At 42.7% G+C, this 22,909-nt stretch overlaps 1 protein-coding gene and 1 long non-coding RNA gene across 4 annotated transcripts in view; both read left to right on the top strand.

Annotated features, from left to right (window-relative positions):
• Positions 1–831: 831 nt before the first annotated feature.
• On the top strand, positions 832–4,145 carry LOC117083809. Of its 2 annotated transcripts, none has more exons than XR_004437224.1 (3): positions 832–975; positions 3,419–3,550; positions 4,036–4,145. It is a non-coding gene; the product is annotated as an uncharacterized LOC117083809 (long non-coding RNA). The 2 variants fall into 2 exon arrangements; XR_004437223.1 differs by having other exon boundaries at positions 3,482–3,550.
• Positions 4,146–10,594: 6,449 nt separating this feature from the next.
• LOC117083813 (zinc finger protein 724-like) overlaps positions 10,595–22,909 on the top strand; it is a 38,434-nt gene continuing 26,119 nt past the window's right edge. For both annotated transcript variants that reach the window (XM_033211873.1, XM_033211884.1), the window contains exon 1: positions 10,595–10,739. In XM_033211873.1, the coding sequence (XP_033067764.1) occupies positions 10,737–10,739 (3 nt within the window). In that variant the 5' untranslated portion in view covers positions 10,595–10,736. The remainder of the gene's footprint in view (positions 10,740–22,909) is intronic.

Consider the following 22,909-nt stretch of genomic DNA (forward strand, 5'->3'; position numbering starts at 1 on the left):
TGCCTTGGAGACCGAGGTTAATCTCAAGCTCTGCAGGGGCCCCTCCCAGAAGGCTAGGGTGGGAGCGCGCATGAGTGCCTGGGGCCTTAGCCTGGGGTCAGGCAGGGCCCGCTGGTATCTGCCGCCCTCTAGAGACCGGTAGTGCAACTGCGCCCCGGCCTCTCCCGGCCTGACAGCTTCTGGACCTTTGTGACGAAAACACGGAGATCCCAGAATGCAGCTGGGGTGGCGTACTAAGGAATTTTCTTCTTCCCCTGAGGCCACTTTCATAAAATCGTGGCAAAATATACACAAATTACCATTTTTTATTTTTAGAGACAGGGTCTCCTTCTGTCACCCAGGCTGGAGTGCAGTGGTGCAGTCACCAGTCCCTGCAGCCTTGACCTGCCAGGCTCAGGTGATCTTCCCACCTTTCCCTCTGGAATGGCCGGGATCACAGGCGCGCACCACCAAACCCGGCTAATTTTCTTATTTATTATAGACGTAGAGTCTTGCTTGGTTGCCCACGCTGGTCTTAAGCTCCTGGGCTCAAACTATCTTCTCGCCTTGGCCTCCTGAAGTGCTGGGATTACAGGCGTGAGTCACCGCCCCCGACCTGAGGACTTTTAAAAGCCAGGGTTCGCTGGTTCTTAGGTAGCAATGGTAGCATCTGGCTTAGATGAGAGTTTAGTCCATCTAGTCTGCTTTTACAAATAGGGAAACTGAGGTGCACGGAAGGAAGTGAGAGGGCCTAGAGCTGTCCCTGGCCGTTCCAGCTGTCAGGACACCCTGTTCTCCAGCTGAGGATGTAGGGCCCCTCACGACGTCTTTGTGCTGCTCTTCCCCCACCAGATGCTGAAGGACGAGGTTCGCACCCTCACATAGCAACTCCGTGTTTCACAACCAGCACCTCTTCAAGGACAAGGTGGTGCTGGATGTGGGCTCAGGCAGGGACATCCTCTGCAGGTTCGCTGCCGAGGCTGAAGAGTCATCAGGGTGAGTCTCCAGGGTGGCCAAGGGGGCCCGAGCCTGGGGACAGAGAGGGGGCCCATCGGGGCTCAGGGATTGGATGGAGGAGGATGGGGGCTGAGGATGGAACTGGGGGGAGTCTCATCCTCCCTTCTTCCTGGGCCCTCAGATCGAGTATTCCGGTATCTCTGATTATTCAGTGATGATCGTCAAAGCCAACAAGTTAGACCACAGTGAGCTCAGAAAGAGGATGGGTTTGTGGGAGTGGAGTGGGGAAATGCCCTGCTTCCCCAGGGCCTCCCCAAAGAGTTGTGGGGTCTACAGATGGGCCACAGATTCAGCAGCTCCTCTCCCATGGTCTTTTGGGCTGCCAGCAGCCTGAGAATCTGAGTGTCAAAGCCCTAAGCTTAGCACCTCAGTCTTAAAGTTAGGGTAAGAACCACTCTCTACTTTCTTGAATGAGTAACAGAGTCCCATGGTTGGCGGCTGAGGGCCCACAATGAGAAGTCTCCCCTCTGATTCCCAGATGCCCTCCTCTAGTTTGACCAACACTAACTTCCAGAAAAGTCTGCACCTACAAGCACATATATGAGTAAATGCGTTTACATTTATGTGCATAATTTTCATGCCAGTAGCATTTCGTACCAGGCTCTTCCCTTGCCTTCTTTCCTCTGCGTATTGTGTAGTTTGACACTTTCCAGGATGTTGAGGTATTGCACTCTTTCCACTAACACCATCATAGTACGTCCCCCAGCTTTTTAAACCAGTCTTCTGTTGATGGGCGTTTAAGCTGCTCTTGAGATTTTCTTTCTTTTCCTTTTTTTTTAAGACAGGGTCTGGTTCTGTTGCCCAGGCTGGAGTGCAGTGAATGGTGCAATGATGGCTCACTGCAATCTCTCTCAGCCTCCCGAGTAGCTGGGACTACAGGCATGTACCACCATACCTGGCTTTTTTTTTTTTTTTTTTTTTTTTTTTGTAGAGGCAAGGTTTTGCCATGCGGCCCAGGCTGGTCTTGAACTTCTGGGCTCAAGCAGCCATCCTCCCACCTTGGTCTTCCAAAGTGCCGGGATTAAACGCATGAGCCACTGCACCCAGCCTGCTCTGAGATTTTCATCCCCTGCACATAATGTCATTTCATACACAAACTAATATATTTGTGAGGTCAATTTATACAAGCAGATTGCTTGGGCAAAAGATTAGTGGCCGGAGCAACTGGCCATGCCCACTCTCTCACTTTTATGTTACTTAGGGTCCAGCATGTCCACTAGGAGGTCCTTGATGCAAGACATGTCAAAGCCATACAAGATCTCCTGCCCTTGGGAGGCAGGCAGGGAGGGTTGAAACCAAAGACAGAACATCCCCCGGACCTGGTGCAGGACTTTGGAAGGCAGAGTGTTGGCCTGAGGTCTCAGAGCCTGACCTGTCAGCTAGAGGTGGTGCTAGAGGCACAGAAAAGCCACTTTGTCCTTTAAGTATCTTCATGAGCTCTGCCTTGTGACAGCCATGCTTTGTGCTTGGCGCCCAGGCTCCAGAAACGGTGGTGAGCAAGGCAGGCTGGCCCTGCCCCAGGGGGACATCCTCTGGAGGACACCCCTAAGCCAGCAGCTCAAGGCCTGCAGCCTGTGCACTGGAAGGCAGGACTCCAGGGTGATGAGCCGGTGCACATGAAGACGGAACACTGCAAAAGAGCATGGGGACAGGCTGGACTCAGAGATGTGCCTGTGGTCCAAGCTACTTGGGAGGCTGAGGTGGGAGGATCGCTTGAGCCTGGGAGTTCAAGTCTCCAGTGAGCTGTGATCTCACCACTGCACTACAGTTTGGGCAATGGTGTTTGTTTTTTTTCTCTTTTTTCTTCAGAGACCTGTTTTTTTTTTTTTTTTTTTTTTAAGTATGGTGATAGCGAGTCTTTATTGAGCTGGAGCTGGGGGATGGGGTTTGGTATGGGGGGGCAGAGGAAGTCGTTGAGGTGGAGAGGAAGTTGTTGAGTGGCAGAGGAGAGGAGGCTGGAAGGGCAGGCACCCCACCCAAGCCACCCTCCTGAAAGCAGGTGGGAAGCTGGCGCAGGGTTTTAGGTCAGCTTTTGGGTCAACATTTGAGGTCATCACATTGGCAGACTTGTCAAGAAGGGGTCAGGAAGAGGACAAAGCAGGGCCCCTGCATTTGAGTGAAATTTGGCCAGGTGGGGGGGTGGGGCGGGAGTGGGCACTGGACAGAGTTAGAGTGGAGCTCCCAGGTTTGGGTGTGAGAAAGAAGGGAACAAGGAATACAGGTTTGAATCTAGGGCGGTTTGTTGGGAGCCAGACAGGCAGGATGAGAAATGAATGAGGAGCCGAGGCCAGGCACCAGTGAGTGAGGACCAGCAGGAGGGGGACAGCAAGGTCATGGGCCCTCCAGGAGCTGGGGAGGGTCGGGAGGAGAAAATGAAGTGGGGTGGAGATACATCCAGAGCTTTCCCTCTCCTGTCCTGCAGGAGGTGGACATCTACACTGTCAAGGTGGGAGACCGGACATTCACCTCTCGCTTCTGTCTGCAGGTGAAGCAGAATGACTATGTGCACGCCCTGGTGGCCTACTTCAATATCCAGTTATAGAACTGATAACAGGTGAGCTTTCTTGGGGGTCACGTCCTCCACCAGAGATTTCAATGGAATGATCCCATTTAGCCCCCACTACAAGCTCATGGGGGTCTGTTATTATCCTTGTCTTGTGCGGGTGGAAAGTCTCCATTGTGCAGAGTGTTGAAACCAGAATTTGTACATGAAACCACAGTCCTGAATCATTCATATCCCAGGACCCTCTTCCCTTTCTCTGACTCTGCCCTCACTCTTCACTCTGTCTGGGTCTCTAACCCCCATCTTGTGCCCTGAGCCTCCTCGGTCTTTGTCTTTCTTCCTCCTTCTAGGACTCTGTCCCCCCTCATTCCTGTGCCCCTCTGTCTGGGTCTCTGTACTCTCCTCTGGGTGCCTGTTGCCCTCTGCTCTCTGGTTCCTTGCCAACCCGTCTCTGATCTCCTTGGACTAATGCAGATTTTGCTGTATGGCCGGGATGCCTCTCCTCCTCACAGGGCTCTGCCACATTTCCCTTCCAGAAGGGCATCCTGGCCATTTCACCCGTGGACTTGAACTTGCCGGAGGACTGAGATCTTCCTCAGAAGCTGCTACAAGATGGGACCTCATGTTGCTGCCCTCTTCGTGTACTTTTCCAAGCCTTCCTATTCTACTCAAGGCTGTGAGGTGATGGTTGTCCTTCCAATTTTTGTCAAAAATAAATTGTTTAAAAATTGTCATATTAAAAACATTACAAAGTATTCAGTTGTCTGTTCTTTCACTAGAGAACTAAAGTTCTAAGTAGAGAAGATTTGGTTCAGAGATCTCTGTGGTTTACAAATTGAAGAAGGATATTTACTTGGAGCACCTACAAGGGCCTGTTACCTGGACATGTAACATATTTGAGGATATCTGTAAATATGATTCCAGCAACTTGCGTTTTTTTCTCCTATTGTGCAATCTGGTTATTCCAGCTAATCATGTGTTGACGGTCATGGAGTCTTTCCAGCGAGTTGCAGAGAAAGGTATAGTCTAACTTCACCTGTGTCTAGGACACCACCATCTTCTTGCTTTTCTCCTCCTATTGCTCTTTTTGAGTCTTTTTTGCTGATTTCTCATTTACCTATAGACAGTTGTTTGTCACACACACACCCAACTTTTTTTTTTTGAGACAGGGTCTTGCTCTGTTGCCTAGGCTGAAATACAGTGTTGCTACCATTACTTACTACAGCCTTGACCTCCTGGGCGCAAATGATCCTCCCGCATCAGCCTCTCTAGTAGCTAGGAATAAAGGCGTGTACCACTACATCTAACTAATTTTTAAAAAATTGTAGACAGGTGGTCTTGTAACCTTTGTTTTCCCAAAGGTTACTGAACCGCTGCCTAAGCCTATGTACCTTGATTTTAGAAAGGCCTCTGCTTGAGACTTAGAGAGGTTTAGTGGCATCTACTGTCATCCTGTGTCTTAAAATATCTTGAGTTTGGCATAAAAAATGACGAAAGGAGATTAAATCTTTTAATTTAAAAGAACAACACTAATTTGGAAGGATGAGAAGCAGAATGCCTTTCCTTTGATTTTTTTTTCTGTCATCAGATTCTACTCACATCAAGTGGACATGAATTGAAAGTAAATGAGTTGATAAACAACTAGATTCAAATTAGAAGCAACTTTGTTGCTTGGGATTCTATACAGAGCTGTCAAACAGAGGCAGCCCACTAGGGCTGCACTATATACCACCCCACCCTCTGAAGCCATCCTTGCAAAATGTTTAATTAAAAAATTCTCATTTTATAATGGTTTGATATTTTTAAAAGCATACATTTAGAAAACTATATATCCCTCAAACATAAAATCTACCTACTAAAGTTTGATAAAACGTGAAAACTAAATCCATAAACCAGAACAGAGGAATGAGCATTTCAAAATGCTTTTGAAGTGTTCATAGTTTGATAACATGACAGTTTAAAAGCAAGATCCTTTTTTCTTTTTTTAAATTGCATAATTCATTGATATAAATTGTCAAATTTTAAATATTTTAAAGAGGTGAGCTACTAATCATTTGAACATATTGCTATCAGTGGCATAGTAGCTGTTTTCATGAAGTTGAACATATACTAATAAGCAGAAATTAGCTCTATTATAATCCTGAAAGTCTGAATTTATTGAAAGTAAGGTTTGCTAAAGAAACCTTTGTTCTAATGAAAACACTACACAACTTTACTAAAAAGCAACAACCATATTAAGCTGTCTTGTGACCTATCTTTTCTATAAAACTGTCCAACACAAGCATTACATGCCCTTTTTGAGCTATATGGCCTTTCCTACAGTTATAGTAGTTAAAATACATTAAAATGTTTAAACTATCTTTAAGAAACATGTACATTTTATTCAGCCTACCAACAGAATAAAGACTGCTTCATAGGATCTCTGAGCTCCTTTTGAAGTGCTATAATTTCCATCAACACTTAGGGTACAAATTACTGTACCCTATTAATGCTAATTGTGGATTAGGAAGTATACGGGAAATAATAAAAATTAAAATAATATAATATTAATAAAATATATGACGCCTCCAATATAAAACAAAAAGATACATACTCAAAGAAACCCATTTTTTTCATTAATTAAAGCTTCAATGAAATAAATCTTTCAAAGTAACTAATGAAAGGTTTTCTTTTCTTTCTTTTTTTTTTTTTTGAGACGGAGTCTTGCTCTGTCGCCCGGGCTGGAGTGCAGTGGCGCGATCTCGGCTCACTGCAAGCTCCGCCTCCCGGGTTTACGCCATTCTCCTGCCTCAGCCTCCGGAGTGGCTGGGAATACAGGCGCCCGCCACCTCGCCCGGCTAGTTTTTTGTATTTTTTAGTAGAGACGGGATTTCACCGGGTTAGCCAGGATGGTCTGGATCTCCTGACCTCGTGATCCGCCCGTCTCGGCCTCCCAAAGTGCTGGGATTACAGGCTTGAGCCACCGTGCCCGGCCTGAAAGGTTTTCTTGATTTCATGTAACTTGATATAGAGAAGTTGAAATGTATCTTGAAAGACAATTTGACAATGGCAAATTAGAAACACACTAATAAAATACAATCAGAAACTTTAATCCCCCTAAATCCTCCCCATTCACTGTAACAAATACCTAGCATAGTAGCAAATCACAGCATAATCCTTGGGAAATGTTTTACAATTTAATTTTGAAAATACATGTTATAGCAACATGTCAAGTCTAAGGTTAACACAAAATACTTTTTTCAGTAGCCCAATATTTTAAAAGTACAAGATTTCACATTAATCATGTTAAATTTCTTGTTGACAATATATGCAAAGCTAGCACAGCCTTTTTTAAAGACAATAAAACTTTAACTGTGTGTAGAATCTTGCTATAGAGGTAGCTATTAAAACCACACCGGGGCCGTGCGCGGTGGCTCAAGCCTGTAAGACTCCGTCTCAAAAAAAAAAAAAAAAAAAAAAACCACACCGGACAGAATTCTAAAATTGCTGTAACATTTTACTGCATATGCAATAAACGTTTTCCAGAAACATTGTGGTGTTCTAAGGCTGAATTAGTTGGCTCCCAGGGCTGAGTGGCAATAGGAAAGTATGTTTTATTATGAATGTCATGGAGACCGTGTTAAAACTCAAGAGTCACAGGCAGTCAGCAGCAAAGGGTCAATAATGCTCCCAGAGATACTGTGTAATCAACAAGGCCCAAGGTTTTCTCAGCACTGCACACAGCTGAAGGGTAAATTAATATAGCCAGGGAAGGACACTGCCCAGCTCCATTTCCCACAGTACACTATGGCTGCTCTAGGGAAAACACCCCCAAAATGAAAATAAAGCAAACTGATTGTGCAATTGGAAACCAACTAACTTTTTAATGCAATCACAAATTCATCCTTCAAAGAGGCTTCCAAAAAAAATCCAAACAGTATTCAATATAAAGTCTGCCTAAAAACGAAACCACAAGAAGGTTTCATTTTAAAAGTGCTGCATAAGGCCAGGTGTGGTGGGTGGCACAGGCCTGTAATCCCAGCACTTTGGGAGGTCGAGGCCGGTGGATCACCTGAGGTCAGAAGTTTGAGACCAGCCTAACATGGTGAAACCCCGTCTCTACTAAATACCAAAAATTAGCCAGATGTGGTGGTGGGTGCCTGTAATCCCAGCTACTTGGGAGGCTGAGGCAGGAGAATTGCTTGAACCTGTGAGGCGGAGGTTATGGTGAAGTGAGATCTCGCTACTGCACTACAGCTTGGGCAACAAGAGTGAAACTCTGTCTCAAAAAAAAAAAGTGCTGCATAAATAGGAATTAAGACATAATTACTTAAGTATAGAAAGGACAAACATGGTCTTATGAAGCATTTCAGTTTTTTAAATTTAATTATTTATTTTTATTATTTTATTTTATTTTTGAGATGGACTTTCGCTGTTGTTGCCCAGGCTGGAATGCAATGGAGCAAATTCTGCTCACTGCAACCTCTGCCTCCTGGGTTCAAGCGATTCTCCTGCCTCAGCCTCTAGAGTAGCTGGGATTACAGGCATGTGCTACCAAGCCTGGCAAATTTTGTATTTTTAGTAGAGGTGGGGTTTCTCCATGTTGGTCAGGCTGGTCTCAAACTCCTGCCCTCAGGTGATCCTCCCACCTCAGCCTCCCAAAGTGCTGGGATTACAGGTGTGAGCCACTGTGCCAGGCCTCATTTTTTATAATCTTAAAGTTTAACCAAAATTTTTGTGAGTAAAATATTTTAGTTTGGGAGATTTTACTGTTAACCTTGGGGTATAGTATTGCTAGTGCTCAAACAGATTATTCTTACATTTATAATTAAAAGAGTAAATGAGGGTCGGGTGTGGTGACTAAGCCTGTAATCCCAGCACTTTGGGAGGCTGAGTGGATCACGAGGTCAGGAGTTCAAAACCAGCCTAGCCAACATAGTGAAACCTTGTCTCTACTAAAAATACAAAAATTAGCCAGGTATGGTGGCACGCGCCTGTAGTCCTAGCTACTTATGAGGCTGAGACAGGAGAATCGCTTGAACCCGGGAGGCGGAGGTGGTGGTGAGCTGAGATGGTGCCAGTGCTCTCCAGCCTGGGCGACAGAGCAAGACTCCATCTCAAAAAAGAAAAATAAAAATAAAAGAGTAAATGAGAACTCAAAAACTACTACATTTTAGAAAGTGTGAATTACATTTGAATGACTTTGTTTCCAAAAAAGGAACATAACATTTAAATGTTTTCTGTTGGTTCTGAGGACAACATTTTGTCAACAGTTTTTTTATCCAACACTGTGATAAATATATGATGTTAATATTTTACATTTTTCAGTAAAATCTATGGGTAGGAATATGTTGATGTATTATTTCTCAAGAAAAAGGTGATTCATGACATCCATCATTTTGTTAATCATTAGGTATTATTTCTAAGTTACTATGTAAAGTCATCTTTCTTGAAACATGAAGAAAAGGTGCTGGAAGAAAAAAGGATAGTGAAAAATTTTAAGGTCTATTTCTTAATTTTTACAATTCAGGTTTTTTATTTTCAAGCAGATAAAATAATATCTTTAAGCATTAAAATATGCCCTAGCTCAAGATTGAGATAACTGTAAACATTCCTCCAACATGTCAAGGGAAGAGTTGCAGTATGTTCCTATTGTTGTAATATCAAAATAATATTCAAAAGAAACACACTACAATTGTGTAAAATGGCATGTAAAAGAATTTAAGAAACAAATCACTGCCCTTTTATAACATTTTAATTGTATTTTAAAGAAATGTTCTCTATTCATTCTAGTGATGAGGCCATCTTGTTTTTCTTTTAATTACTGACAATTATTTATAGGTATTGAGGAAAACAGTTCTATATTGTTTAGTAAGGTGCTACCATAAGAATACTCCAAAATTATCATTATTCTGGGGACATGATTTTTGACTAATAAGAATATGAATTAAAAAATAATTCCTGCGGCCAGGCGCCGTGGCTCAAGCCTGTAATCCCAGCACTTTGGGAGGCCGAGACGGGCGGATCACGAGGTCAGGAGATCGTAGACCATCCTGGCTAACACGGTGAAACCGCGTCTCTACTAAAAAATACAAAAAAACTAGCCGGACGTGGTGGCAGCGCCTGTATTCCCAGCTACTGAGGAGGCTGAGGCAGGAGAATGGCGTAAACCCGGGAGGCGGAGCTTGCAGTGAGCTGAGATCCGGCCACTGCACTCCAGCCTGGGCGACAGAGCGAGGCTCTGTCTCAAAAAAAAAAAAAAAAAAAAAAAAAAAAAATTCCTTTCTCGATGGTTATTTTTTACTATTAGAAAACTGACATGGATGGCCGGGTGTGGTGGCTCACGCCTGTAACCCCAGCACTTTGGGATGTCAAAGCGAGCAGATCACCTGAGGTCAGGAGTTGGAGACTAGCCTGATCAACATGGTGAAACTCTGTCTTTACTAAAAATACAAAAAAAATTAGCCGGGCATGCTAGCAGGCGCCTGTAATCCCAGCTACTTGGGAGGCTAAAGCAGGAGAATCGCTTGAATCCGGGAGTTCCGGAGGTTGTAGTGAGCGGAGATCGCCGCCACTGCACTTAATCTGGGTGACAGAGCGAGACTCAGTCTCAAAATAAATACATTAATTAATTAAAATGAAAATAAAAAAGTTTGGCTACTTGAAATTTTGAAATTTACATTTGGCTCACATTTTATTTCAGAGGATTGCTTCATTTTTAAAATCTCAGGCTGCCTGTTCAAAGGACCAGAAGCCAGAAAGTTCATAAAATCTGAAATTTTAAAATAATCGTTATTATATTCTTTTCATTTGCGAATAGCCATATAATATGTTAATTATAAATGCACCTCACCTTGTACACAAGGTTAAATGCAAATACACTCCCGATTGGTCCTAGCTCAGCTCAGGGAGGAAGCCCTGCCCGAAAAGGTTGCAGCCCAGGCTGTCACTCTTTCTTCATTCAGCACAGTGTCTGGTCAAATCTTCTGTCACTCAGGGACTGAAGGGGCGGGCTTTAAGCGTTATCCAGTCAGAGACTCTAAACTAGGAACCGTCCAGTAAGACACGCTCCTGGAAAGTACAGGACGGCTTCCGGGATCTGGCGGGTCTTTTGTCTCTTCCTGCAGCCAGAGCTCCTGGTCTCGTCTTCACTGCTCTGTGTCCTCCGCTTCTGGAGGCCCAGTCTTTGTGGCCCGGTGACCTGCAAGTTTTGGGAGATCCACAGCTAAGACGCCAGGACCCACTAGGAAACCCAGAAATGGTGAGAGTGCCGGGTCCGACATCTCCAGAGAGGGGGAAGGGGCTGATTGAAAGCGGTCGGAAGTGGCTGTAGCGGGACTGAGGCCTCCCATCTGTCAGCTCCAAAATCTGAGGCGCCTTGGTGCAGCTCGGCCCTCAGTCCCCTTCAGCCGTAAGATGGCGGCTGGGCGGACAGGCGGGACCCCGGGCGTCCTGTCTCTTCCCTTCTGTGTGACTGTGCCCGGCCTGGAGCCCTCTCTGGGCTGTGCTGCACTCACCGCGCCGCGTCTCTACCCGATTGTGCGGGGACCACGGGCGGGTAGTCAGGGGAGAATCCTGACTCGGGGTGCGGGGTTCATGAATCGGAAGAGCTTTTCGTCCCTCTTTTCTCTTATGAAAAATTTATGGTAGTTACCGCAAACGTTAAATAATTTATTGAAATAGTAGTTCAAAAATTGTAGAGCACCCAGCTATGGTTTGTAGTTTGTGATCTATGGAAGAGGGTTTAAGAGAAGACTTTTATAAGGTGCATGATGAAAAAAACCCACATTCATTAATCGGTTACGTACAGTTAGGTTGGTTGTTTCTTTGAGATGGAGTCTCGCTCTGTCGCCCATGCTGGAGTGCAGTGGCGCGATCTCGGTTCACTGCAAGCTCTGCTCCCGGGTTCACGCCATTCTCCTGCCTCAACCTCCAGCGTAGCTGGGACTATAGGCATCCACCACCGCGCCCGGCTGATTTTTTGTGTTTTTAGTAGAGAGGGGTTTTCACCGTGTTAGCCAGGATGGTCTCGGTCTCCTGACCTCGTGATCCGCCCGCCTCAGGCTCCCAAAGTGCTGGGATTACAGGCGTGAGCCACCGCGTCCGTAATTTCCAGTCTGAGCGTACAGATTTCCTGGTTATGCAATCAGAGGTTACTTGGCAGTTTATAGTTGGTTAGGTATGAATTTTGTTTCCCATAGTGTAGTAATTTACAAAAAAAACCAAAACAAAAAAAAAAAAAAAAAAGACGCACTGGAGTTAAATTTTTTTTTTTAAATCAAAATCCAAAGACTAGAGTCACATCAGTTTCATCGCCTGCCACTTAGTTATTTTCACACTCCACAGGGGAATGATTTTCCCTTCGTTTTTCAAATGCATCCCAAGCCACCTCTCAAGTCAACACTCCCACCACCCTGCATTCCTTCTTCCTAACTCTGGCTTGCAGTAAAATACTAAATTTTCAGTTCTTTTTGACATTCCCAAATGCCAGTTTCCCCTCCCTAATTAACATTATCAGCTATTTGTCCTTTACTGTGCATTTTAGATACCGTGTTTTAATTAATAATTTTTTAAAAATTAAGATGGAGTCTCACTTTGTCACCCAGGCTGGAGTGCAGTGGTGCCATCTCTGCTCACTGCAGCCTTTGCCTCCCGCGTTCAAGCGATTCTCGTGCCTCAGCCTTTTGAGTAGCTGGGATTACAGGCGCGTGCCACCACACCTGGCTAATTTTTGTAGTTTTAGTAGAACCGTGGTTTCACCTTGTTAGCCAGGCTGTTCTCGAACTCATGACCTCAAGTGATCTGCCCGCCTTGGCCTCCCAAAGTGCTGTGATTACAGGCGGGAGCTACTGCTTATGGCCATGAATTACACATTTTTTGACAAAGCATTGGATGGGGCTTTTACAAAGATGTGTTTGAAAAATATTTCCCCTGAGAAGAAAGTGAAGAATAATCCCCTGACACTGTATTGTAACTCTCTTTTATCTTCTCTATGTACAGAGGTCTTATCAGAATGTTTTTGGATCAAGGTTTCGCTTTGGAAACTTTTGGGATTATTTGTTTTCAGCCACCCTTGAATTTTTCCTGGTCTTGGGTTTCAGTATTGTTTGGGGATAAACCAAGATACCCACCATGGTTATGTCTGCTAGAATGTCTAGTGAATATTGGCTCCTGGGTTATTTTCTTTCATAGGAAAACCTGAGGTATGGCGTGTAGCCTCTCAAGGAAGCATGAATAAGGCACATGTGGTTTTTAATCAGCACTGCCACTCTCTAGGCTTATCACCTGTGAAAGATTTGTTCACTTATTTGAACCTCAGTTTTTAATTTTTTAAATCCAATATATAGTTTTTAAACATTTTATTATTTTTTAAATTATACTTTAAGTTCTAGGGTACATGTGCACAACGTGCAGGTTTGTTACATATGTATACATGTGCCATGTTGGTGTGCTGCACCCATCAACTTGTCGGCAGCCATCTTTTACATCAGGTATAACTCCCAATGCCATCCCTCCTCCCTCTCCCCTCCCCATAATAGGCCCTGGTGTGTGATGTTCCCCTTCCCGTGTCCAAGTGATCTCATTGTTCAGTTCCCACCTATGAGTGAGAACATGTGGTGCTTGGTTTACTGTTCTTGCGATAGTTTGCTGTGAATGATGGTTTCCAGCTGCATCCACGTCCCTACAAAGGACACGAACTCATCCTTTTTTATGGCTGCATAGTATTCCACGGTATGTATGTGCCACATTTTCTTAATCCAGTCTGTCACTGATGGACATTTGGGTTGATTCCAAGTCTTTGCTATTGTGAATAGTGCCACAATAAACATATGTGTGCATGTGTCTTTATAGCAGCATGATTTATAATCCTTTGGGTATATACCCAGTAGTGGGATGGCTGGGTCATATGGTACATCTAGTTCTATATCCTTGAGGAATCGCCATACCGTTTTTCACAATGGTTGAACTAGTTTACAGTCCCACCAACAGTGTAAAAGTGTTCCTATTTCCCCACATCCTCTCCAGCACCTGTTGTTTCCTGACTTCTTAATGATTGCCATTCTAACTGGTGTGAGATGGTATCTCATTGTGGTTTTGATTTGGTTTGATTTGACTCTTTATCCAATTTGCCAGTCTGTGTCTTTTAATTGGACCATTTAGTCCATTTACATTTAAGGTTAATATTGTTATGTGTGAACTTGATCCTGTCATTGTGATATTAGCTGGTTATTTTGCTTGTTAGTTGATGCAGTTTCTTCCTAGCATTGATGGTCTTTACATTTTGGCATGTTTTTGCAATGACTAGTACCAGTTGTTCCTTTCCATGTTTAGTGCTTCCTTCAGGGTCTCTTGTAGGGCAGGCCTGGTGATGACAAAATCTCTAAGCATTTGCTTGCCTGTAAAGGATTTTATTTCTCCTTCACTGATGAAACTTAGTTTGGCTGGATATAAAATTCTGGGTTTAAAATTCTTTTCTTTGAGAATGTTGAATATTGGCCCCCACCCTCTTCTGGCTTGGAGAGTTTCTGCCAAGAGATCTGCTGTTCGTCTGATGGGCTTCCCTTTGTGGGTAACCGACCTTTCTCTCTGGCTGCCCTTAAGATTTTTTCCTTCATTTCAACTTTGGTGAATCTGACAATTATTTGTCTTGGAGTTGCTCTTCTCGAGGAGTATCTTTGTGGCATTCTCTGTTATTCCTGAATTTGAATGTTGGCCTGCCTTACTAGGTTTGGGAAGTTCTCCTGGATGATATCCTGAAGAGTGTTTTCCAACTTGGTTCCATTTTCCCCATCACTTTCAGGCACACCAATCAGATGTAGATTTGGTCTTTTCACGTAATCACATATTTCTTGGAGGCTTTGTGCATTTCTTTTTCCTCTTTTTTCTCTAGACTTGTCTTCTTGCTTCATTTCATTCATTTGATCTTAAATCATCGATACTTTCTTCCGGTTGATCGAGTCGGTTACTGAAGCTTGTGCATTTGTCACGTATTTCTCGTGTCATGGTTTTTATCCCTATCAGTTGGTTTATGGCCTTCTCTGCATTGATTATTCTAGTTATCCATGCTTCCATTATTTTTTCAAGGTTTTTAGTTTCTTTGTGTTGGGTATGTAGTTCCTCCTTTAGCTCTGAGAAGTTTGATCGACTGAAGCCTTCTTCTCTCAACTCGTCAAAGTCATTCTCCATCCAGCTTTGATCCGTTGCTGGCGATGAGCTGCATTCCTTTGGAGGGGGATGCGCTCTGATTTTTTGAATTTCTAGATTTTTGCCCTGCTTTTTCCCCAACTTTGTGGTTATATCTGCCTTTGGTCTTTGATCATGGTGACATACTGGTGGGGTTTTGGTGTGGGTATCCTTTCTGTTTGTTAGTTTTCCTTCTAACAGTTAGGACCCTCAGCTGTAGGTCTGTTGGAGATTGCTTGAGGTCCACTTCAGACCCTGTTTGCCTGGGTATCAGCAGCGGAGGCTGCAGAAGATAGAATATTGCTGAACATTGAGTGTTGCTGTCTGATTCTTGCTCTGGAAGCTTCGTCTCGGGGTGTCCCCCACCGTGTGAGGTGTGAGGTGTCGGTCTGCACCTAGTGGGGAATGTCTCTCAGTTAGGTCCCAGACTCAGGGGTCTGGGACCCACTTGAGCAGGCAGTCCGTCTGTTCTCAGATCTCAGCCTCCTTGCTGGGAGATCCACTGCTCTCTTCAAAGCTATCAGACAGGGTCATTTACATCTGCAGAGGTTTCAGCTGCTTTTTGTTTAGCTTTGCCCTGTCCCCAGAGGTGGAGTCTACAGAGACAGGCAGGCCTTCTTGAGCTGCCGTGGGATCCACCCAGTTCCAGCTTCCTGGAGTCTTTGTTTACCTACTTAAGCCTCAGCAATGGTGGGCGCCCCTCCCCCAGCCTGGCTGCTGCCTTGCAGTTAGATCTCAGACTGCTGTGCTAGCAATGAGGGAGGCTCCTTGAGCCTGGGACCCTCCCGACCAGGTGTGGGATATAATCTCCTGGTGAGTTGTTTGCTAAGGCCCTTGGTAAAGTGCAGTATTAGGGTGGGAGTTACCTGATTTTCCAGGTGTTGTGTGCCTCAGTTTCCCTTGGCTAGGAAAAGGGATTCCCCTCCCCTTTGCACTTTCCAGGTGAGGTGATGCCTCGCCCTGCTTCAGCTCTGGCTGGTCAGGTCGCACCAGCTGACCAGCACCGATTGTCCGGCAGTCCCCCAGTGAGATGAACCCGGTACCTCAGTTGAAAATGCAGAAATCACCCATCTTCTGTGTCACTCACGCTGGGAGCTGGAGGCTGGAGCTGTTCCTATTAGGCCACCTTGCTCCGGGACCATCTCAGTTTTTAATTGTAAGTTGCATTTTATTAGTAGGGCTTGAAAGGTGGGAAAAAAAAAATATATATATATATATATATATATATATATATATATATTTGTAAATGGCATAAAAGAGGTGGGTTTCAGAAAAAAATTAATATCTAATCATATATTCCATTTGTTAAAAATTCTCATTTACCTTTTTCTTTCCCATTGTTGAGTTTTGAAATTTTCTCAGGTGTGTTTTTTATGGCTTGGTGATGTCAAACGGAATTTTAAGGCTTAGCTTTTAGATGCTAGCTATGAAGGAAAAAAACAGGAAAAATCTTCCATTTTGGCTCTAGAAAATGAATACATTTCCACAAGAAAATGTGGTAGATAACTGGTGAGTTACAGAGATTCATGAAAACATTAGTTCCTCTTCTTGCAGGGTACGTTTGTGACAGTCACTATCTCTTTTCTGTATCCCTTTATCTTGATTTCTGAGTTTCATGCCAAATTTTATTAGATGAAACTTGGTACCTCCTAGAAGTGTTGCCATGTGACTAATTGTTTACTACATGATTTTTAATTGAAATAATTCGATAATACATTTATTGTTTGAAAGGAATAGGTACTTTTGGTTTTCTTATTGAGGTATGAAATGTAGACACCTTAAAATTTCCTTTCCTTATATGAATACTGTGTTTGAGTAATTTTGCTGGATTTTACAGTTTCAAAAACCAGGTGAATAACTCTGAGATGAAGATTAAAGCTTGAGCCCAGTTACTCTGAGCTAAGGCTAATATTGAGCCTGCAGAAAGAGGTTACTAAAGGACCAATTACTTCTTTCTGGGGAGCCTCCCTTGTCTGCAGGTGTCTCAGCCTGCTCACCACAGCCATGGAAGAAGCCTTTATACTGAGAGAAGCTTCAGAGCCCTGGAAAGCTGGGGGTCCACAGGCAGATTGAAGGGGACTGGAAAAGTCTTACTGAAGATGAAGCTGTTACTGTTTTGAGGCAGTTCTAGATTTTGTAAAATAAAGCAGTTAGATTTAAGTAAAAAATAAAAATTGAATTCCAAAGGAGTATTGCAACAGGAGGAAGTACCGGCTCTAAGATCTATAAAGATTGCAAAATTTAGGCAGATAGGGGCTTTCTGTCGTAGGGAGTAGCAAAGCCAGTTAGAAACAAGGTGCGAATGGAATGGCAAATGGAGGGTGAATAGTCAGATTTTAGGTCAGAGAATGTTTTACCCTGAAGTCAGCATGTTCTTAGGAGGAACATAAAATACATTTGTATGTTGACTCAGACTGAGGGTAGCTCAAAGTTCAGGAGCCTGTGAAAAGGAGATAAACTTAATTAAAGTTTGGTTAAGAAGTATTTTATTTTGACCACTGAAGACAAATTCAGCTGATTTTTTTTTATGAGAAAAAGAAGAAAATGTGGAGAGCCCATGTCTGGCTATGTGAAAGGTAAGAAAAGAGAGCACCATCTAAGTCATGAATGGGAAGGGTGTTTCCAAGAACAGTTCCTGGAGAACACAAAGGATGGGGAATTTTATTAATCACAGCTGTTCACCTGGATTATCTGTGTGCTTCATTTCCCCCCACCTTTTTATTTGTTCTATACATGTCTTCCATTTGACTTGTCCTGGGTTGTATCTCTTAATAAACTGGTAAACATCACTACAGTGTTTTGCTGAGTTCTGTGAGTAGCTCTACCAAATTATTGAACTTGAGGGAGATTACGAAAGTCTCCAATTTTTAAATAGTAGCTTAGAAGCATAGATGGGCCCATGGGATTTGTGACTGGCATCTGTAGTAAGGACAGTGTTGTGGGACTGAGCCCCGAATCAGAATCTGCGCTGACTCTGGGTGGTGTCAGAATTAAAATATTAGACAATGATTTGGTGTTGGAGAATTGCTTGGTGTTCAGCAAAGATTACAGAATTAATGCCAGAAGAAAGAGATCACAGAGGCCTGGCCTGACTTGGAATGGAACTCTGGTTGTCTGGGAATGCCAGGCTCTGCTCTTCTGCACATAGGCTGTCACATTGCCCGTTATCCTGTGATTCCATTTCTCCTCTCAGGGTGAGAGAGGATTGAAAACTTAGAGGAAAGGAGTTTTGATAGCGGACCCCCTTTTCCCACAGCTGCCACCACAGGATTTCCACCCACTCACAGACACACCCACTGGACATGATGTGTCTACACCCCTCCCAGGACTAAACACAACCCTTAGGAATTTCACCACAGCGTTTTTTTTATCCTAGTGTTTCTTGCCAAAAACCTACTGAAGTATCTACAAGTCTCCTGGCATATCCCCACCCCCAGACACTGAATCTGCAGCAGTAAGCTGTTTTCTCCACCAACCTAGGGTTCTGGACCATCTGTTTATAATCTCGTCTGCCTGCATAGACACAGAAATAAACCAGAGTACAGCTCTACCTGGGCCATATCTGTAGCACAAACCATTTCTTCCACCTACATTGTACTCTCCCCTGCTCATGGATTTTTTTCCTTTTAACTTTTATTTTTGGTTCAAGGGTACATATGCAATTTTATTATGTAGGTAAAATTGTGTCATGGGGTTTGGTGTGTTGATTATTTTGTTACTGAGTTACTATAGAGCCAAACAAGTGTTTTTTTCTGATCCTCTTTGTCCTCCCACCCTCCACCCTCAACTAGACCTCAGTGTCTGTTGTTTGCTTGTGTCCATGTGTTCTTATTGTTTAAATCTTACTTTTAAATAATAACATTCATTTGGCTTTCTGTTTCTGCATTAGTTTTCTAAGGCTAATGGTCTCTAGCTCCATTGTGTTGCTGCTAAGGACATGATCTTGCTATTTTTTATGGCCACATGGTATCCGTAATGTTTATGTACATATTTTGTTTTTATTAAATCTTGTTTTATGTTATTTAACTTTTTTAGAGAAAGAGTCTCACTCCGTTGTCCAGGCTGGAGTGCAGTGGCATAATCTTGGCTCACTGCAGCCTCAGCTTCTGGGCTCAAGCAGTCTTTCTACCTCAGCCTCCCAAGTAGCTATAAGTACAGAGGCACACCACCAGTCGCAGCTAATTTTTGGTTTTGCAGTTTTTGTAGAGATGGGGTTTTGCCTTGTCGTTCAGGCTAGGTTTTGAACTCCTGAACTCAGGCTATCCACCTTCCTTGGCCTCCCAAAGTGCTGGGATCACAGGTAGGAGCCACCATGCCTGTCTGTACCACATTTTTTTTATTCAGTCTACCATTGATTGGCATTTAGGTTGATTCCATGCCTTTGCTATTTTGAATATAGTCGCCATGAACCTGCATGTGCATGTGTCTTTTTGACAGAATATATTTCTTTGGGTACATACCCAGCAATTATGAAATTGCTGGGTCAAATGATAGTTTTGTTTTTAGTTCTGTGAGGAATTACTACACTGGTTTTCACAATGGTTGAACCAATTTACATTCCCACCAGCAGTGTATAGGCATTCCCTGTTTTTTACAACCTTGCCAGCATCTGTTATTTTTTGACTTTTTAATAATAGCCATTCTGACTGGTGTGAAATGGTATCTCATTGTGGTTTTTCTTTTTCTTTTTTCTTTTTTTTTTTAGTAGAGATGGGGTTTCACCGTGTTAGCGAGGATGGTCTCTATCTCTTGACCTCATGATCTGCCTGTCTCGGCCTCCCAAAGTGCTGGGATTACAGGCTTGAGCCACCGCGCCCGGCCTCATTGTGATTTTTCTTTGCATTTGTCTAATAATGAGTGATGAACATTTTAAAAAATATGCGTGTTGGCAACATGGAAAATCTTCTTTTGAAAAGCATCCGTGGATGTTTTTTGCCTACTTTTTAATAAGGTTGTTTGCTTTTTTTCTTGTAAACTTGTTTAAGTTTTTTATAGATTCTAGATATTAGACCTTTGTCAGAAGTGTAGATTACAATTTTTTTTTTATTCTGTAGGTTGTCTGTTCACTCTGCTGATAGTTTCCTTTTCTGTGAAGAAGCTCTTTAGTTTAATTAGGTCCCATTTGTCAAATTTTGCTTTTGTTGCAGTTGCTTTGGTATCTTCATCATGAAATCTTTGCCAGTTTCTATGTTTAGAATGGTATTTCCCAGATTATCTGTCAGTGTTTTGTTTTTCTTTCTTTCTTTCTTTTTTTTTTTAACAACTTTAAGATTTACATTTAAGTCTTTAATTCATTTTAAGTCTTTTTTTGTATATGGTATAAGGATGGAGTCCAGTTGCAATCTTCTACATAGTGCTAGCTAGTTATTTCAGCACCATTTATTAAATAGGGATTTCTTCCCAAATTCCTTTTGTCAGCTTTATTAAAGATCAGATGGTTGTAGGTGTGTTGCATTATTTCTAGACCTCTATTGTGTTGCATTGGTCTATAAGTCTGTTTTTTTTGTAGCAGTACCAGGTTGCTTCGGTTACTGTAGCCCTGTAGTATCGTTGAGGTCAGTAATGTAATGCATTCAGATTTGTTCTTTTTGCTTAGGATTACCTTGGCTATTTTTTTTTGGTTCCGTATGAAATTTAAAGTACTTTTTTTTTTATTTCTTTAGTTCTGTTAAAAATGTTAACAGTGGTTTAATAGAAATAGCATTAAATCTGTAAATTTCGTTGGGCAGTATGGCCATTTTAATGATGTTGATATTTTCTATTTATGAGTATAAAATAGTTTTCCATTTGTTTGTGTCATCTCTGACTTCTTTAGTCAATGTTTTGTAATTCTTGTCATAGAGATCTTTCACCCTCCCTGGTTAGCTGTATTCCTAGTTATTGTGAATGGGATTGTTTTTGATTTGGCTTTTTGTTTGGCTGTTGTTGATGTACAGGAATGCTACTGACTTTAGTACATTTATTTTGTGTTTTGAAACTCTGCTAAAGTTGCCTGTCAGTTTAAAGAGCTTTTCTGCTGATACTGTAGGATTTTCTAGATATAGAATTATGTCATCTGCAAACAGGGATAGTTCAGGGATAGTTTGACTTCCTCTCTTTCTGTTTGAATGCCTTGTATTTTTTCTTTTGCCTGATTGCTCTGGCTAGAACTTCTAATTCTATGTTGAGTAAGAGTGGTGAGAGAAGGCACTTTTGTCTTCCTCCAGTTTTCAAGGAGAAATGCTTCCAGCTTGTTTCCATTCAGTATGTAGGCTGTGGATTTGTCATAGATAACTCATTATTTTGAAGTATGTACCTTCAATGCATAGTTTGTTGAGGGCTTTTAACAGGAAAGATGTTCAATTTTGTTGAAAGCTCTTTCTGCATCTATTGAGATAATCTTGTGATTTTTGTCCCTAGTTCTATTTATGTGATTAATAACATGTATTAATTTGTGTATGTTGAACCAATCTTGCATCCCATGGATAAAACCTAGTTGAACATAGTGGATTAACTTTTTGATGTGTTGCTGGATTTGGTTTGCTGGTATTTTGTTGAGGATTTTTTTCATCAATGTTTATCAAAGACACTGGCCTCAAGTTTTCTATTTTTTGTTTTATCTCTGCCAGGTTTTGGTATCAGAATGATGCTGTTCTTATGTAATTACTTGGTGAGAAGTCCTTCCTCAATTTTTTTGGAATAGTTATAGTAGAAATGGTACCAGATTTTCTTTGTACATCTGTAGAATTCAGCTGTGAATCTGTCTGGTCTTGGGCTTTTTTTGGTTGGTAGGCTATTTGTTACAAATTCAGTTTTGGAGCTTGTTACTGGTCTATTCAGGGACTCAGTTTCTTTTTTGTTCACTCTTGGGAGGATGTATTTGCCCAGAAATTTATCCGTTTTTCTAGATTTTCTAGTTTGTGTGCATAGAGGTGTTCATAGTATAACTTCAATAGTTACTTGTAGTTTTGTGGGATCAGTAATAATATCCCTTTGTCATTTCAAGTTTGGATCGTCTTTCTTCATTAATCTAGCTAGTGGTTTATTTAACTTAGAAAAATTTTCAAAGATTTAACTCCTAGATTTCTTTTTTTTTTTTTTTTTTTTTTTTGAGACGGAGTCTCGCTCTGTCACCCGGACTGGAGTGCAGTGGCCGGATCTCAGCTCACTGCAAGCTCCACCTCCCGGGTTCCCGCCATTCTCCTGCCTCAGCCTCCCGAGTAGCTGGGACTACAGGCGCCGCCACCTCGCCCGGCTAGTTTTTTGTATTTTATTTTTAGTAGAGACGGGGTTTCACAGTGTTAGCCAGGATGGTCTCGATCTCCTGACCTCGTGATCCGCCCGTCTCGGCCTCCCAAAGTGCTGGGATTACAGGCTTGAGCCACCGCGCCCGGCCTCTTTTTTTTTTTTCTTTTTTTTTTTTATTATACTTTAAGTTCTAGGGTACATGTGCATGACGTTTATATCATGTATAACTCCCCAATGCAATCCCTCCCTCCTCCCCCCTCCCCATGATAGGCCCCAGTGTGTGATGTTCCCCTTCCCGAGTCCAAGTGATCTCATTGTTCAGTTCCCACCTATGAGTGAGAACATGCGGTGTTTGGTTTTCTCTTCTTGTGATAGTTTGCTAAGAATGATGGTTTCCAGCTGCATCGATGTCCCTACAAAGGACGCAAACTCATCCTTTTTGATGGCTGCATAGTATTCCATGGTGTATATGTGCCACATTTTCTTAATCCAGTCTGTCACAGATGGACATTTGGGTTGATTCCAAGTCTTTGCTATTGTGAATAGTGCCGCAATAAACATACGTGTGCATGTGTCTTTGTAGTAGAGTAATTTATAATCCTTTGGGTATATACCCAGTAGTGGGATGGCTGGGTCATATGGTACATCTAGTTCTAGATCCTTGAGGAATCGCCATACTGTTTTCCATAATGGTTGAACTAGTTTACAATCCCACCAACAGTGTAAAAGTGTTCCTATTTCTCCACATCCTCTCCAACACCTGTTGTTTCCTGATTTTTTAATGATTGCCATTCTAACTGGTGTGAGATGGTATCTCATTGTGGTTTTGATTTGCATTTCTCTGATGGCGAGTGATGATGAGCATCTTTTCATGTGTCTGTTGGCTGTATGGATGTCTTCTTTTGAGAAATGTCTGTTCATATCCTTTCCCCACTTTTTGATGGGGTTGTTTGTTTTTTTCTTGTATATTTGTTTGAGTTCTTTGTAGATTCTGGATATTAGCCCTTTGTCAGATGAGTA

Source organism: Trachypithecus francoisi, unplaced genomic scaffold, assembly GCF_009764315.1.
Source record: "Trachypithecus francoisi isolate TF-2019V2 unplaced genomic scaffold, Tfra_2.0 Contig00392, whole genome shotgun sequence".
NCBI classification, from domain to species: domain Eukaryota; kingdom Metazoa; phylum Chordata; class Mammalia; order Primates; family Cercopithecidae; genus Trachypithecus; species Trachypithecus francoisi.